We start from the raw sequence: 16,989 nt of genomic DNA, 5'->3' as shown, positions 1-16,989 counted from the left end.
GAATCAATCATTCCTAGCAACTTCTCAACAGTCCTCACTGTAAGAGATTGATCTGTCCAGCAACAGTGAACTTCTTGCGATATTGCCAGAACTTTTTTCACATGGAAACACCTTCGTTTTAGCTGTGTTCATTTTAGCTCCCAAGAAGAGCATCTTCTGGTCTGGCGTGGGTGAAGATTTCTCCTTTTTTATGGTGAACCCCAGACTTTGGTGTTATGTGGTCTCTGCACTTATGTTCAGAACTCTGCCTTACCAGCCAGTCGTGTAAGCAGTGGCTCATGTACTCCCTTCTTCCAGATGAGCAACTACGGCTGCTAAGCACTTTGTGAACACTCTGGGAGTAGATTTTATCCCAAATGGTAGAACCCTGAATTGATCATGATCCTGGACTATTATGAAGCACTGAAAGTATTAAAAGTCGATCCCATCAGTATGTTTTTACCAATAATCTTCCACTGCTTAAACAAAATATTTCAGATTACTGTAATGTCTTTATTGTTAGTGGTTTGTGAGCTTTAACACTCATGCCAGAAAGGGGCTTAGCTATGCAACTCCTTTGTTTGTGCTGACTGATGACTCACCCGTGGTTTTCCTTAGGCAGCAGGTGTCAGTTCTGGAATATGCTCAAATTTCCTGCTGAACCAGATGACTCATCTGTTTGTGCTGACTTCATTGTTCTTTTCCTTTGACAGCAGGTGTAAGTTCTGGGACATGCCGGAGGGTAACTCCTTCTGAGACTGCAACTCTATTTAAAGAGGTTGTGTCTTTTCAGATGCACTTGCTATTCCGGTTTGGTTTTGAAGGAGCTGCCACATCGAGGAGTCAAACACCCACGAGGTACTCCATTCCAGAGATCGGTCCCGGTCTTCCTACAGATAAAAGCTGCATGTGTTTCCTGACACCAAACACCAACTGCCTGCTTTCAGTCCCCACTCACCTTCTTCAGACGTTCGTATAAGGTACCGCCTTCTGTGGCTCGAGCAGAAATTAATCTGGAGAATTGGGAACACGGCACTCCAGTACGGTGGAGCTTTGGCGAGGGGGATGTTTAAGTCTGCACTAGTGGTTGGTGATGAGAGATCAACCAACCATAGCATGAGAGTGACATTGGGAACGAGCTCCTGGTTTCCTGCTCAGTAGAGATTTTTCTTTGGATAAATAGGTTTGTTTTGGGAACTCGCAATGAACCTTGAAAATAACTGTTACAGCTTTTTATGGAGGAATATCAAGAACTTTGTTATTTAACATAAGGAACTGTAATTCTGGACTTTGCTATCTTAGGAGAAACCTGCGTTTTCTTGTGTGAAAAAGAATTATTCACAAAATTAGAACTAAGAATTGTTGACTAACCTTTTTCTTTCTAGGCAACCTTCTCTGCAGTACCCACGCTAGCTTCCCTTCCCCCGTATAGCCACTTCAATACTCTTTGTGAATTGTAAAACTCAGTCAGTGCTGCAAGAAGGAGGGAATCTCGACAGCATTGCTCCCAAGGAACCAGGCCTGACATGCAGAAACTTTGTGTGCCTGTGGGTCATTGGGATGTGCAGACGGGCGTTACTTCAGTCTATGGTTGCCGAGTAGTTCACTAACTGGAGTCGAGGGACGACTTCTTGTAGAGTTGTCATTTTGAACTTTTATATTTTTCTAAACTTGTAAAGAAACTGAGGACAGGTATGGGCCATAATGATTTGTCTTGTTTTAGTAGCAGGAAGCATGTTGAGTAAATGCCCCGGTTGATCTCTTTTAAGGGCACTTTCTCTATTACCTTTTCTTGTAGCAATTGTTTTACTTTCCGACAAAGATAGGTTTTCTCTCCTGTCGTATGGGTTGTGTGCTTTGGGCCCCAACTTGGTGTTTTTTTTTGCAGTTCTATGCAATAGCAGTGTTGGATGATGGGGAGTATCCAATTGTCAGATGTGACCTCACTCCACTCCTGGATGAAGACTCTTATTCCGCCCCCCCCCCACCAAACAGGTGATGCATGCCTGACTCTTTTGTGAATCTCTTTGCTGTTGCTGCCCCTCTTGGTGACTGTCATTTACCACTTGCTCGGCCGCGAAAGGGCAGTCTTTGTGGCACCTGGAATTGCTACTGCTGTTCTGGTGCTTGTGCCAGACGTATGTTGGAAGGGCTTTATGTGTTGCACCTGATTGGAGGACGGGACGAATTTTTCAAACTGAAGGGCCCCCTCGACTTTGCGGTGTTATCCTTTTTTAGTTGCTTTAGTGTCATACTGCGCTCACACACTGGTGTTCTCCGTTGAAAGGGGTGTTGATAATATTGGCCTGAACCTCATTCTTTAACCCAGAGATTTATAGCTAGGCATACCTTGTTACCGATGTTCCCGCCACCAGTTGTCTTGCTGCTGTGTCAGTGGAGTCCGGTGCTGATTTTTATCGTGTTCCCCCTCCTTTGCGAGGGCACCTAGCAGGACATTTGGGTTTGCAATGCACCACTGTGTTGCAGCTCCTCCCTCAAACTTTCGCCCCACTATTTCCATCTTTTTACTTTCTTTATCCAGGGGTGGCCTGGAGCTAATTGGAACATTGATTCTTTTCCTGGCTGTGGTTACAATGATAGAGTCCACCACTGCAATGCCCGGAATGTATGCAGGGTCTTTTGCATAATGTCTGCATTTCCTCAACACGTGGCTTCACTGACCTGCAGGTTGCTCTAGCAGAAACCATGTCTGTGATTCCTCTTTATCCACCTGGACTCCATACAGCTCTGCCACACTTTTCACAATTTGGTTACCCATGGCGATGTAATCCACCTTCCTCGGGCGAATATGGATAATGGTATTACCATCGTTCTTCAATGCCTTTGGACCTCTCAATGTCTTGACACAGGCTCAGAGACTCTGGGTCTTCCTCTTCATAGGAAAGTTAATGTTCCTTCTCTTTTTGCGGCGAATTTTTTCGAGGTTTAAGTTCCCCCCAAGCCTTTTCTCCTCCTGTTTACTTTCCGTCAAAGGATTCACCTATAATTTGAAATCCCTGGAGGGAGGCACTGAAGCCCGGATAGAAGCCATTTCGGCCTTGAGCCATCTTTTCTTGATCTTTATTTCGAGGGTGCATTCTTCGGTGTCTGGTGTGGTCACTGAACTTTTCTTTGGCGTCGAAGTTTTGTCTGCAATTGACTTGGGCTGCCGTCGTCTTGGCTTTCTCTCTACCTTGATGGTCTTTCGAAGCTGGTCTCTTCTCAGAGGTTTCACCGCCTAAGGTATCCTTCGTATGGGATTTCCAATGTTGTGGCAGCCAATACAGGACCCAGGGACATTATCCTTTCGTCCCGAAATTGCAATACAAAAAATAAAAGACGGCAGGTTGTGTGCTCCTAACCCCGGGTGGGTCCCAAGGAACTTCCCCGATTGGCTGGCTAAAAGAAGTAGAACATGTTGTGGCAGCCATTACAGGTTTCAGGGTAATTGTCTCTACTGAAATGCATTATAGGGAAAGCTTGTTGTGGGTCATAAGGAACACATATGAAGGGTGATAAAAGATTTTAGCCACAATATAAATCATGCTGGGATTTAATGAACTATGCTTGAGAGGAAACTGTTTTCTCTAAGAGGTTATGGAATGTGCTCTAGATTCTAAAATAGTAGCTTATTTTCTATACATTCACACTATCTTTTGCAGTCATGTGAGAATAAAGTCTGGTATTTGAGTAAAACATGTATTTCGATCAGCAGCAACAGTTGGAGTTCATTCCTATTGCAGCTTTCCACAGTGTTCTAAGGAACAACTAGAGTGCTAACTTTCTGTATTTACCAACAGTGTGGCACACTTTAAGCCACCATTATTGAATCAAATCAGTAAAACTTAAAGCATTTCATCTAGAAGTGAACAAAATAAGGGCGTTATTTTTAAATAAAGCCTAGTGCTCTCGAAAGCTAAAACGAGGACACATTCTAGGGGTCTTCAAATATCTTCCTCATCCAATTCAGTAAAGACAGTGATATGCAGAGTGAAACATGTATTTCCAATACCAGAAGCAGTCTGTCAGTTAACTCCAGGACTCAAGACTCATGACTCGAGTAATCTCCCCGCCCACTCTGTATGGGGATTCAGAATTGATCAGGGTCAGCTATTTACTGGCGAGCTGATAAAAAATAGGTAACTTCTTCTCAAAATGAATGGGCACTAAAGATGCCTTTAAATCTTGTTTTGTTATCTTGTCACATGTGCTTTGCCAGAGACAGTATGCAAATGTCAACTTATGTCTTCTTACAAAATGCAACCTACTTTATATCATGGAAGTTGGTATTTACTTTTTTGTCTCAGACTGCAAAATTTGAGAATTTTATAAAGTGAACTGTCTGACAATCGTGCTGTACAAAGAGTGAAATGAAAGGCTGTAGGATGTCAATTTTTTTTCTAACAACATTTTAAAATGTTTAATTTGGCATTTTACTTTATTTACATACAGTATTAATCTGTTTTGATTTTATTCACCAAGCAGTCGCCCTGAGTAGGCTTCGCGGACCCCTGAGGTCAACAAACCACATGTTAAGAACCTCTGCACTATATAGTTTTATCAATAAAACTGCATGTTAGTAGGACAGTTTGAGGCTATTTAAATGGAAAATGTGCTATTAGTAAATGACAGCTCGCGATCACATAATGCTTTAGAAAATACTTAGTACTAGTGAGTATTTTTCGCGCAGGAGTTTTTTGTACAGCAAAAATGCTGAACTCGAATATTTGAAGGTGCTCTCCTATGTGAATGTAGAAAAAAAGGCAGCACTGCAATGCAAAAAAAAATGTGCCTAGGATCACACAATTTGAGACCAGTTTACGGGTAAAGTGCATTACATTTAAGTCTAGTAGATTATTAAGGTCACTAGACCTGCAGGTCTGGTAAAATGTTTATAATTTTGAGGCCTGACGTCCTTAGTAACTAACTATAGTGTCACCAGAAAATTCTAATTAACTAGAGCGCTAACATTTTGTACTCAAGACAAACAAAAGTGGCGATGTCCTCAATGCCATCTTGAAACAGGAGCTCTTGGGTAATTTTACAGTAAGGCGAAGAAAGTGTTGCAAAAGGAGGCGGAGGAGCTGTGAGTAAAGGGTTAGGACTGGGAGGCAGAATTACTCCAATCACTGGCTAGTGCATCTTTCATAGAAGTGGGAAGACTACACCTGAAGAATGCAGCACTGCTTGAAGAAATCAGTTTACTCCTGATGAAAGAGGACTTGCAAAGGGGCGCAAGGACCGTAAATCCTGCTGGCACTCAGTGACTGGAACTACTCTTCAATGATCAAGTGGTTTGCCTCCTATTTACTTCAGGAAGAATACTAGACCTTGTAGGAGACCTGGGTGGAGAGAGACCCGGTACCCAGAAGCCGGCCCTAAGGAGAATAGGGGAAGCAGGACTAACCAGAAGAAGTTTTCCCAGCAGTTGGAGACTAGGTCCGAAGGTGAAACCTTTGACCGGGGCAACTTGCTTGGTGTACCCGACCTCCGCTCCATCGAGGTCAGCCTGAAATTGCACCTAGATCCCAGTCCACCAGAAACTGTTGTCTTTCCATCATGCTAGACTTTTTCTATGTGCTTTTGGCCTTCAAATCTTTAAAAAGTATTATCTTCAGTTCCCTTAACCTATCCGAATGATCTTTGGGTCTTGTTTCTCATGAAATGTTTGTGTGTTCTAAATTGATGTGTGAATTTTGTGTTCATTACTTTAAAAATTGTTGGTGCTGCCCGAACTTAGCACACACACAACTCGGGGGTACGCTTGCTGCTTGTGCCTCAGTTACCAGTGGTTGAGGGGAGATTAATTCAGAACTGTATTTTGACCTAGCCAGAGTAGATTTATTGAGGTGGCACAAAAGTCCCCCTCTCAAATTAACGACCACCTTATTTCTGACAATGCGCTGCAGCATTTATGTGGCATTTGAAAGTGGCTGGGACTTACGAGTCTAGAACACAAAGGCGATAGTTTAGTACAGCAGTTAAAACCATGCCCGCAAGAAAATAAAGATTTGGTTGACTACTGCCAAATGGAAACTACTAAAAGGCAGGAATTTATCACGGTAAATAAATACTATTTTTATTTAAAAAAAAGGGATTTTTAAACTAATGTTAAAACACTGGAGAAAGTAATCTCGTCCTTAATGTGGGTGAAGCAATGAAAACACAAATCCTACAATCTAATCCAATGAAGTTATGGTAACAGAATTAAAGTATAGAGGGATACAAAATATAGGATGGTGGGGCAAGGTTTGCTGAATATCAGGCTAAAGGCCAGGAAGACTCAAAATATAAGAAAAGTCTTGTTGTTTAGAACAGGGGTCTCCAACCAGTAGCTTGGGAGCTACTGGTAGCTCACCAGCACCTTCAAAGTAGCTCTCAGAGGTGAAGCCAAACCAAGCCAATCTCAGAGATTCTGTGTATATTAAAAAAGGCAGCACTGCTTATTTTACTACCCTTAAGAGTTACAAACAGCCAAACCAATGGCAGGGTCTGTTGATACCACTCAAACACACACTCTGGTGGCCTATCAATCAATAAGGGATAAATAGAGTGCACTACTCACCTATGAGGGTCTCCAGGTGCTGGGGGAGTGTGTGGGGGGGGGATTTGTGCAGCTTTGGTCATTCGAAAAGCCATGTCTTATGGCTCTTCCATAATTTCAGTGTGTGTTTTCATCTGATGCTGAGGGGGAGTTAATTCCAGGTCTTGGCCATGATGTAGGAGAAGGGTGTGCCTCCTGTCTGGTTCAGAGGATGTAGACGATTTTAGCCAAGGTCTGGTCAACGGAGTGGAGGTTTCTTTTGGGGGTATAGAAGGTGATTAAGGTATTCAGGTCTGGTGTTGTGGAGGGCTTTATAGGTGTGTGTGTGTGTGTGTGAGCAGCTGGAAGGTCACTCTTTTTTCGACGGGGAGCAAGTGGAGTACTCGTTTATGCTGGGTAATGTGGTCTTGTCGAGGGATGCTGAGGAGGAGTATGGCTGCGGCGTTCTGGACAGTCTGAAGTTTGTGGAGTAGAGATTTGTTGATTGCGGCATGGAGGGAGTTCCCGTAGAGCAGCTTGCTGGTGATGAGTGCATGGGTGACGGTCTTCCTTGATTCGGGGGGTGGGTCCATTTGAAGGTCTTGCGGAGTATGTGGAGAATATTGAGGCATGTGGAAGCTGCAGCGTTGGCCTATGGGTCTGCCACATGATTCATGTTTATCCACTTTAAATCTGAGTTGGGGAGACTTACTGCTATGGTAATACCGTTTGTGGCACTGCATGTGACGATTTGAATTTTAGTTGATTACAAGCATTTAAGATTGATAAATGTTTTCCTAGCATTCTGTTGATAACTTCACCTGGAATGTTTTGGTGGTTACTACTGATAATTGTGCTTAAGGTGGTCATAGTGTAATGTTAATACATATCATCAGCATTTGATAGTGATAAAATATGGTAGTAGCTCAGCAGGACTTTCCTTGAGCAGAATTAGCTCTCACTACAGAAAAGGTTGGAGACCCCTGGTTTAGAACAACTGTAATGAATTGATTTGTATAGACTCCTGAATGTTCCAAGCAGAAGTCACACAGATGGCTCTAGAACAAGTGGACAGGTGTAGGGTCTTGATCATTCTGCAGTCCTGAGCATGCCACTGGCCACCAGTATGAGGAAATCCTGGTATTTAGCTAGGATAGCAAAATAAAGTGATTAACCTTAGATTTAATGGGGGTCAACTTTTTTAGCTGCAAAATAGAGCATCCTAAAGCAGTGCAAGATGAGAACCCTCTTGTAAACCCACTTACTGTGACCTTCTTGCCACCTCATTAGATTCCTTACTCTTCAGTATCCACTTAAGCATGGTACTTGTAATATAAGTAACACAGACACCTAAACTAAAGAAGGATGTTTTGCCACACTACTTTCAAGTACTCAGAAGAAAAATCTATTTCAGTGGGTGCAGTAATGTTCAACCCAAGCTGTTGGTGGAAATGTTTCAGCAATAGCAATATTGATCTCAAAACTAACCAGGCAAGAAGTTCAGAAATAAAGAAAATTTAACTTTATAACCAATCTCCAATGTCATAATGCATCTATAACAAATGATTAATGAGAAGGCAGGTGTGTCAACCACCTCTTAAAATAGAAGAGCTGAGACAACAAAAAGGAAAATGTTACTTACCATGGAAGCATCTGTTTGTAGCATTTAGTGTCGTAGATTCACACGCTCTGCATACTCCTATCTAGTGTTGGGCTTGAACATTTGCAAGCTGTTTTTCTCCAGAAAAGCCTTTTGAGTTACAAAGTATATAGTAACTACTCATTTAGTTGCCAAAGCACATGGACACAGGCTGTTGGTCCGACCTATGGAAAGGCTTAACCCGGTCAAGGAAATAAATGAAAACATGTAGAACATCTGCAGTGTGTAGTGACCTCTCTGCTACAAAGTCTGGTTGGGAAAGAAGACTGGAAGTTTTGGTCTGTTTAAGGTGGAATGGCCTATCATATTAGGCAGGAACTTGGGGTTGGTTCTGAGAAGTACCCTGTCCTTATGCGTTTGAATGAAGGGTTCCTGTAATGTGAGTGCTTGCTAATCGCCAATGCATCTGTCACTAGAAAGGCACTTTTCAGGAGAGGTACTTGAGAGGTCAGCAGTGGTGGGGCTCAAAAAAGGCCCTCAAGAGTCTGATGCAGACTAAATTGAAGTTCCAGACTGGAGAAGGGAAATTACCATTTTGAGATCCTCCATAAAGGCCTTAACCAGTATTAGGCGTAAGAGGGAGGGTTGTTCTCTATTCTGCATATAATCTGCTACAGCTGGTAAGCGAAGGCGTATGGAAGTGTAAGCTGGGCCGGACTTCTGGAGATGGAATAAAAGCATAGGACATTCTGGATAGCACGTTTTAAGGGGTCTAGGTGCCTAGGAAAACAGTAGCAAACAATTTTCTTCCACTAGGCTGCGTAACAGGCTTGTGTAGTTGGTCTACGGGCATCGTGCAAAATAACCATACTTTGAGAGATATAGGTTACTGAACTAAAGGACCTCCGCTGCCAGATGCCTAGACTGAGTTGCTCGGGTCTGGATGCCATATCTTGGCTTGGCTCCTGGTGAGAAGGTCTGGCCTATTAGGGAGCTTCTCATGGAGACTGATGGACATTGAGGCGTGCCGAGCACCAGGGCTGGCTGGCCCGGAGTGGGGGGATACGAAGATGAGTCAGACATTCGCCACTACAAAAGGATGTAGGAGGAGAGGCAGAAAAGCGTTAGCAAATTTTATCCCCGACTAATTCATAGAGCACTGCCAAGGGGTGTGAGTATCTGGTGGTGAACCGTTGGCCCTTTGGGGGGAGGGGGGGCAAAGAGGTCTATTTAAGAGGTGCCCCAGTGATGGAAGTAACTTGTAGGTGGATATCACTCATGGACTTGGTGTGCCCTGCTGAGCAAGTTGGCATGGTCACTGTCCACTCCCAGAAGGCACTTCACCATCAGGGGACTACGGTGGTGAAGTGTGCAGTACCAAATGTTCTGAGCAAGCAAAGAGAGGGACAGAGAATGTGTGCCGCTTAGTTTCGTAGATCATACATGGTGGTCATGCTGTCCATCCTGACTAGTATGACTTCGCCCCTATTGAGAGGAATGCAGGCTTTGAGGGTAAGTTGGATTGCTACCAACTCAAGGTAGTGGATGCGATACCCCGGTTGATGTAGGTCCCACACTTATTGTACTGTAGTGAGATTGAGATTTGCTCCCTAGCCATCTTGAAAGGGTCCAAGGTAATTGTGACTTGAGAGAAAGGGTCTAGAAAAGGCCTGCCCTGCAACAGATTGTTACTTTTATACCACTGGGGTGAGCGGTGTATGCTGGTCTTTACCAACACTGGATGGTCGAATAAACTGCCCGCTTGTGACCAGTGTGCGGAAAGGGACAGTTGCTATCATGCCAAGGTGGTGCATAACAGTTCTGAGTGCAAGGTAATGGCATGGCCGAAGGAAAGGCAGTAGCTATTGTAAAGCAGACACTCTTTGGCAGCTGAGATTGGATGTGCCAGAGTTCAGTGTTGACCTCAGGAGGGGTTTTATCTGCAGGGGTAACAAATGGGACTTGCTGGCGTGGAAAGTGAACCACGATTTGAGGAGGGAAACAATGTCCTGGATGTATGCTAGGTACCATGGCTTGCTTCAGATCTTGATGAGACAATCATCCAAGTAGGGAAAGAAGAGGATGCCTCCCCTCCTTAAATGTACGGGGACCACTGCCAGGCATTTGGTGAAGACCCTTGGAGCTGTGGTGAAGCCGAATAGGAACACTTTGAATAAGGAGGGCCACTTATCACACAACTCAGGTAGTGTTGGTGGTCTTGATGGATTGGAACGTTGAAGTAGGTGTCCTTGAGATTTAATGCCATCGCCCTGCTGCAGCAGAGGGAAGCCATCCTGTATGGTTAACATACGCAAGTGTTTCGCACAGGATGCATCGGTTTAATGGCCTGAGGGTGCCATCCTTTGGAATTAGGAAGTAGAGTAACCCCCTTTGCTTCGTTGATGGGAGGGCACTGGTTCTATAGCCTGTTTTTGAAGTAATGTTTGGACCTCTTCTTCCAGGGGGGTGGAGATGCTCTCTTCTCAGGCTGTGATTGCGGGGTGAAATGTTGGGAGAGGGTGCAAGATATTCTAGGAAGGCACCGTGGCAAACCACTGCTAAGCCCCACACCAACAGGTGTTCTATGATCGGGGCAGTGGAGGAAATAAATATTTGGTGGCAGAGGACCCCTTGCCAGAGCCACCTTTTCTCCTGCCTTTGGTGTTATTGCCTCCGGTTTTATTGCCCCTGTAGGCACCCCTGCTGTAGCCCCGTGGTGCGTACTGCTGGTAGGCCAGCTGCTGCGGTCTGTGATAGGAAGCGGTAGGCTCAGGAGAGGTGGCTTTGGAACTGGCCACATAGTTGTGCCTCCAAAAGGAGCCTCTAGGGGTGGACGTTTGGAGCCTACCCACAACCTTGGCAGTGTTGGTATTTAATTTTATTTAGCATTTAATCAACTTGGGGCTAAAAAGATGCTCCCCATCAAAGGGCAGGTTGAGCACATGCTGCTGAACTTCGGGCTTAAAACTCAAAATGCAGAGCCAGGCGAGGTGCCAGATCAAGACACTGGTATCGACACTATGAGCAGCGTTCTAAGCAGCATTCAGGGTGCACCCGATGGTGGCATTTGAAATGGTTCTGCTCTCTGCCACCAACTCTTCCCTTCCTCTCCTTAAACTAGTCAGGCAGGACTTTTAGAAGACCACTCATCGCATATCAGTGTGCTCTGTCATATTGGGAATGTAGGCCAATGGATTTGGTGATTCTTCAACGGGTGGAAGCTCTGACCACCCTTTTCCTTGTGGCATCGAGTTTTTTTGACTCTTTATCAGGCGGTGGAAACGTGAGAGATAGCGTGCTTGGGCACAGAATGGACCACCAGAGAATCTGGAACAGCCTGAGCTCTGATGCATAGGAGTCATTGGGGAAGGTGTGACAACACTGGCCTGGATTCATTCTTTGAATGCATCTGCAGCAGGCTTCAGCATCTCCTTGAGCATGGCCAGAAATGGCACTGTCAGCACAAATTTAAATAAGGTTTCCACAAGGAAATGGTTGTCCTCTTAGAGAATTAGCATATCTAGGTTGTAGAAAGCTGCAGTCTTCTGGATTACTTCATATGCGATTGTATTATCTGGAGGTAACAACCTAGCTGGTTAATGAGCCAAGTCTGGATACCCGGCAAACCTACATCATAGTCATCCTCCAGGTTATCAATGTGCACCGGGTCAAATGGGGTCATCTGGGTGAGGGAGTTGGCCCTGTACATGAGTAGTGAGTGGAATCCTGCGGTTAATAGGTCAGTGATGAAGTATGGGTTGGTGACGGAGTAGCAGGTGGAGGACAACAATGAATTGGGCTAGTGCCCTGTCCTTGCTTTTCTTTGGTTTGGGCACCAGGGGAGGGTTCCAGGGCAAGTTACTCGTTAATAGGTAGGTTTTTGCTTACAAGACAAAGTATCTTCCGGCAGTCTCATGGAGATCTTGCTGGTGTAAGGCTGAATAAAGACGTTTCGTCTTGCATTCAATCACTCCTGAAGCCGCTGGGGCATAGGTTTTTCAGAATCAGTGATGTACACCAAGAAAGTCTTCGATCCGTTTGCTTGGATGGAGATGCTGGTCTCTGATCTAATGCAAATAAGACTGGGGTGAATGTTTGGTTTCCTCTTCATTCCGTCCATCATCGGTGTCTTTTGGTCTCTGATTGAATGTCGTCTTCCAGGGCTGCAAGATTTTTGGTAGATGCCATCTGGTACAGAGAGCAATAGGGCCCCAGAGGGCTGTGTTTTTGTCAAATGGATTGATGTCGACCCATTCAAGGGCAGTGTTCTGTCTCGACTCTAGGACTTCTGAGAAGTCTGGTATGGTGTGCTCTTTAGCCATATTTGAGCCTGCAAAGAGGAATTCTTTGAAGTCCCGAAGGCATAGAGTCGCCTTCGGGGTCAGATTCTGAGAATATGGCCTCTTAACTAGGTGAGAGTTGGTGGAGCAGAAGGCCTAAGGTCCCAGCCCGTTCGCCTTCCTGGACACTGGGGGAGGGCTCGTCCTCGAAGAGGTCAGGGCTGTCTATGGAACCTGCATCGGTATCTTGTGGTGTGCCCACCATCCCTCCTGACGAAATAGAAGAGTCATCCTCGAACAGGTCACGCAGGCTTCACATCGTGTTTTTGGAAGACCAACAAAGGTTGCACACCTAGTGGTGGTTTGTCACAGGGAACTTTATGACACACTGAGAACATTTCTAAAACTGTGTTTGTCCCATCACCTTTGTACATTACCTACCGAAAAAGATGTTAAGCATCGAGAAGGGTTACAAGGGCTTGCAGAGTCGAAACGGGTCAGTCTCCTGAAGATAATTGATGAAAACGAAGCCAAAAGTTGCTTTCCATATATCAGTCAATATACTTGCTGGTCCCAAATGTAAACGAGGAAACATGTGGAACATGGAGCTCCTGCCCTGCATGCTCAGGCCCAATAGTGGAAAAAATTGTCTAACATGGAGTCGGTACCCATACACATTGCCAGGTAAGGGAGGAGTCACTATATACCTTGTGACTTGAAAGAGGTCTGCCATGAAAACCAACTTGCAAGTGTCCGAGTATTCAGAGCATATGTATCTACAGCAACACGCTACAAACATATGACACAAACACACACAGACACACACACTCAAGGAAACCAAGCAGTAGTAAGGCATGAGATGGATCCAGACATTATCGTACCTATCCTGACAGGCACTCAAGGAAGGATAACAACATGCAACTGGGTGGAACTTAGCCCGCTGACACAAATGCTGTTTTTTTCTTAAATTTGTCTAACTTTGCAATAACTGGAAATTGTTATCCCGTATGATTTCACCACAGTTTGGCCGCACAAAGTCTCCAATTTGTCAGTTTTCACTCAACTGCAGATCAAAAATACTAAGACGCTATAGTCACCCTCCGGACTTCAATGACATTGGTTTCCATGAAATCTGATTTAAAGTCTTTGAAGCAGGAATGGAGAACTGCTTAACTGCCATCGACTATTCAAGGAACCAATGGAGTAAGTTTATTACAGAACACCAAAACGATGTCTTATCAATGGTATTCTGTCTTCATCGAATAGGTTTAATTATTTTTTTTAAACGTTGTTCGTGAGTGGGCCACACATGCAACATGTAGCTTGAAAGCCGCAGCAGAAAAACTGGTTCCAGTAAAAAAATTCCATATTACAGAGAATGCACTAGCATTACATACTTGCATTCTCCCAGTTACAGAGTTATTACTGCTCAAAAACAATTGTGTGCTCGCCTTTGCACTGACCACCGCAGAACAATAAACATATTTTAGAAAATGCTCATTAAATCCAGAATATAATGAAAACATGTATCAACATTTTAAAAATCATTTATGTTAAATCAGTACAATGTCTAAACTCAAAAGCTGTCAAGTATTACTGCACAGGAGTCATGGCCCGTGCTGTACAGTAATACATGAAAAAACATTTTCTTTTAGCCAAGGATACATAAGAAACGAAGGGACACGATTCATATACCAGTGCTGCAGAGAGCCAAACATTAAATAATGTTATCTTGGCAGTCGAGGGGGATATAAGCAGCAGTGGAAAGGGTTAGGAGCAACGCCACCACTCTTCTTCTCCATCCCAGAATCCCTTGCAAACCAGAGGAAAGTCTATGGGCTGGACCCATATGGCAGATGAAGATCAACTAGCATGAACCAGCCTACTGCATTTCGGGAATGTGGATCTACTTCATACTAAGCAAGCATTTTGCAGTCTGAGAAAGCATATCTGGACATGTTTAGGTATACGTCACAGGGAAGGAACTAGGGGGTTTTCTAACTCTGTGTCACTGAAAACTGTAGAGCGCCAACAGTTCAGCCACCCTAAACAGTGTATGAAAAGAAAAGGAGGCCCAGTCTCCAGTAGACATGCCTTGCCTACCTCAACCATACGTTTGTCGGACTCCAGTTTGTACAACTGATCTTCTATGTCCTGCTCACGCTCTTCTAGTCGATCCTGCTGCTTAATTAGCATTTTCTGTAATAAAACAGAAGCAAAAACAAATTGAAGAGAACATTCAATAGAAACATATCAGTCATCACCAGAATCCCCAACCCTCCACAGGATCAATTATGTCACTCTTTCGGTTTATAAGCTCAACTCGTTGATACCCAGCTCAGGGTATTAGATCAAAGCATCAGACTGGCCTAAGAGAAGATTGTTGCATCAGGGAGACAAGGACACAGGATCTACCAAAGAGTGTGCACAAGGAATGAGGTCTATAATTTATACAGTAACCCTAAATATTCCTTGCTGCAATAGCCATCAAAATGCAGTGATGAACAAAGCTGGGTCATTTTTTTAAGTCACTATGTGCCTGACCAACACAAAGGCTTGACATCAAGAAAAAAAGAAATAGGAACGCCAACTGAAGTATGCAAGCAGCCATATCAAGTAAGATGAAATGTGTGCACCGGCCATAAACAGTAGCAACTTTATTATAAGCATTACTAAACCTAAATAAGACGAGACTTGCAACTAGGCAAAACAAAGACAATAATACAGAGGCACATACACAGAGTAGGTTGGTAACACAAGTATACAGGACAACACTTACATGACCTATGAAGAGCAATTTTCAAGGAAAGTGATAGCTGATGGATCTAAGTGGGTGGGTTTTGTAACATTCATATCCCTGTTCTACCTGGCATCACCCACTTACCAAATGAAAAAGGGGTGCCATACATATTCATGGCCTGACAATAGCCCCCTCGCCAGCATATTTTAAATAAATAGTTACGTTTCTAGATATTCTCTCTTTTATCAGGAATAGCCCACGTTCATTGGTGTGTCTTAACAAATGTGCCCTTAAATGCGGCGGTTTTTAAGTTAAATTTCAGGTGAGGCAACAAGATAACACAGAGGATTTAAAGCTCTGAGAAAGCATCATGTGTTCGCTTCCTTCTCAAACCAGATCACAGGCTTTCCCAGAAAGCAGTGTGTGACAAAGCTAGATGGGCAATGCGGTGGTTGCTGATTTTGACATGCATGCTTGTGTGCTCAACTTGGAAAATCCTAACATTTCTTAATCCGTGGTCTGCAGACCCCTGGGAGTCCTCAGCGTTTATTTAGGAGGTCAATGGATACATATGACCTCTAACCATTATTTTCTGTCTATAATCATAAGCTAAATAACTGTATAAAGACTGTTCCTCCCAACAGGATAATAGTTTCATCAAAAAATACTACTTCCTTGACGTCTACCGTTATGCCTCCCGGATGTATTTTGTATACATTTAGGAATACAATGAATAAATATAGGTTTTGAAAAATTGTAAGCATTTCAAAAAGTTCAGTCGGAAGCGGATTCCTAGTTCAAGACAGAGCAGTTGTGATGTGCACACTATACGCATTAAAACTTGCTCCGACCTAAACAAGCAATCTGTTTCAGACACACAAAAAATTTGAATTGCTAATGATTTTCTAGAAAATTTGTACACATCTGCACATTTAGAAAGCCAGTGCTCTAAGTGCTCAGTAACCTTTGCATGTATACACAGGTAGACTACCAAAAAGACCCTTACATGCTCCAGGGAATCCCATAAAGTGCTAAACATGTGCATTCATGTACAGACTCCTAACATCTACACTTTTTGTATTGGGAAATTGGCATACCTGCACTTTACAGCAGAGCTGGCGTACTTCTTCTGGCAGAGTATCACTTACCAGGAGGTAAGATACACTCTGGCACCTGGTCTTCTACCATTTGATACCAAGTTCCAATAGGGTGTCCAGCTTTGTCCATGCCAAGTTCAACTACTGACCTGTGACTGATCAGAGGCCAGCGTCAAAACAGTTACTGCTTCTGTCCCAGAGTAAATAAACAAAAAAGTGATGGGTGGAATGCTTTAACTAATAACGCCCACTGGTAATTACACTGGCCACATACCAGTCTATTGTTTTTTTTGCCCACAATCCAGCCTCAGATTAGACCCAACAATTTGCAAATCATCCATAGTCCTGCGCCAATACGGACAGTCCAGCACAAACTGCCAAGCCAGGTCCTCTTGGAAACGGATCACAAGCAACCCACGACTGGTTACACCCTAGTTGGGGCTCTTCAGTCGGGTGCATCCTGGTTCCAGTAACACAGTAAGACTGAGACTTACGTCTGGGCATGCTCATTACACGAAGGACATCAGACTGAAGTAAACAAAACTACTTTTGTCGAACCATTTCTGCTGAAGTCTCCGCTTTCACGTGATTTGATTTGTGAATTCTACCAGTGTATAGTTGCGATCATATTCATGCATGCAGTTGAAAAGCTAATATAGTCTATACGTGTTTGTGTGTTTTTTGAGCATTTTTTTGGTACAAATTGAAAATATAGCTTGGGCCCCCGACTTCCATTTGTGATAAAGGGGGTCTGCAAAAGTTAAGAACCA

At 43.8% G+C, this 16,989-nt stretch overlaps 1 protein-coding gene across 2 annotated transcripts in view; it reads right to left on the bottom strand.

The window, feature by feature from the left end:
- TRIM8 (tripartite motif containing 8) overlaps positions 1 to 16,989 on the bottom strand; it is a 103,822-nt gene that overhangs the window by 40,824 nt on the left and 46,009 nt on the right. Inside the window, exon 2 of one of the 2 annotated variants that reach the window (XM_078643661.1) lies at positions 14,477 to 14,581. In XM_078643661.1, the coding sequence (XP_078499787.1) occupies positions 14,477 to 14,581 (105 nt within the window). The remainder of the gene's footprint in view (positions 1 to 14,476; positions 14,582 to 16,989) is intronic. The other variant, XM_078643662.1, reaches the window with a different exon arrangement.

The sequence above is a fragment of the Lissotriton helveticus genome, chromosome 5_1, assembly GCF_964261635.1.
Source record: "Lissotriton helveticus chromosome 5_1, aLisHel1.1, whole genome shotgun sequence".
Taxonomy (NCBI): domain Eukaryota; kingdom Metazoa; phylum Chordata; class Amphibia; order Caudata; family Salamandridae; genus Lissotriton; species Lissotriton helveticus.
This window is presented reverse-complemented; position numbering and strand designations above follow the sequence as displayed.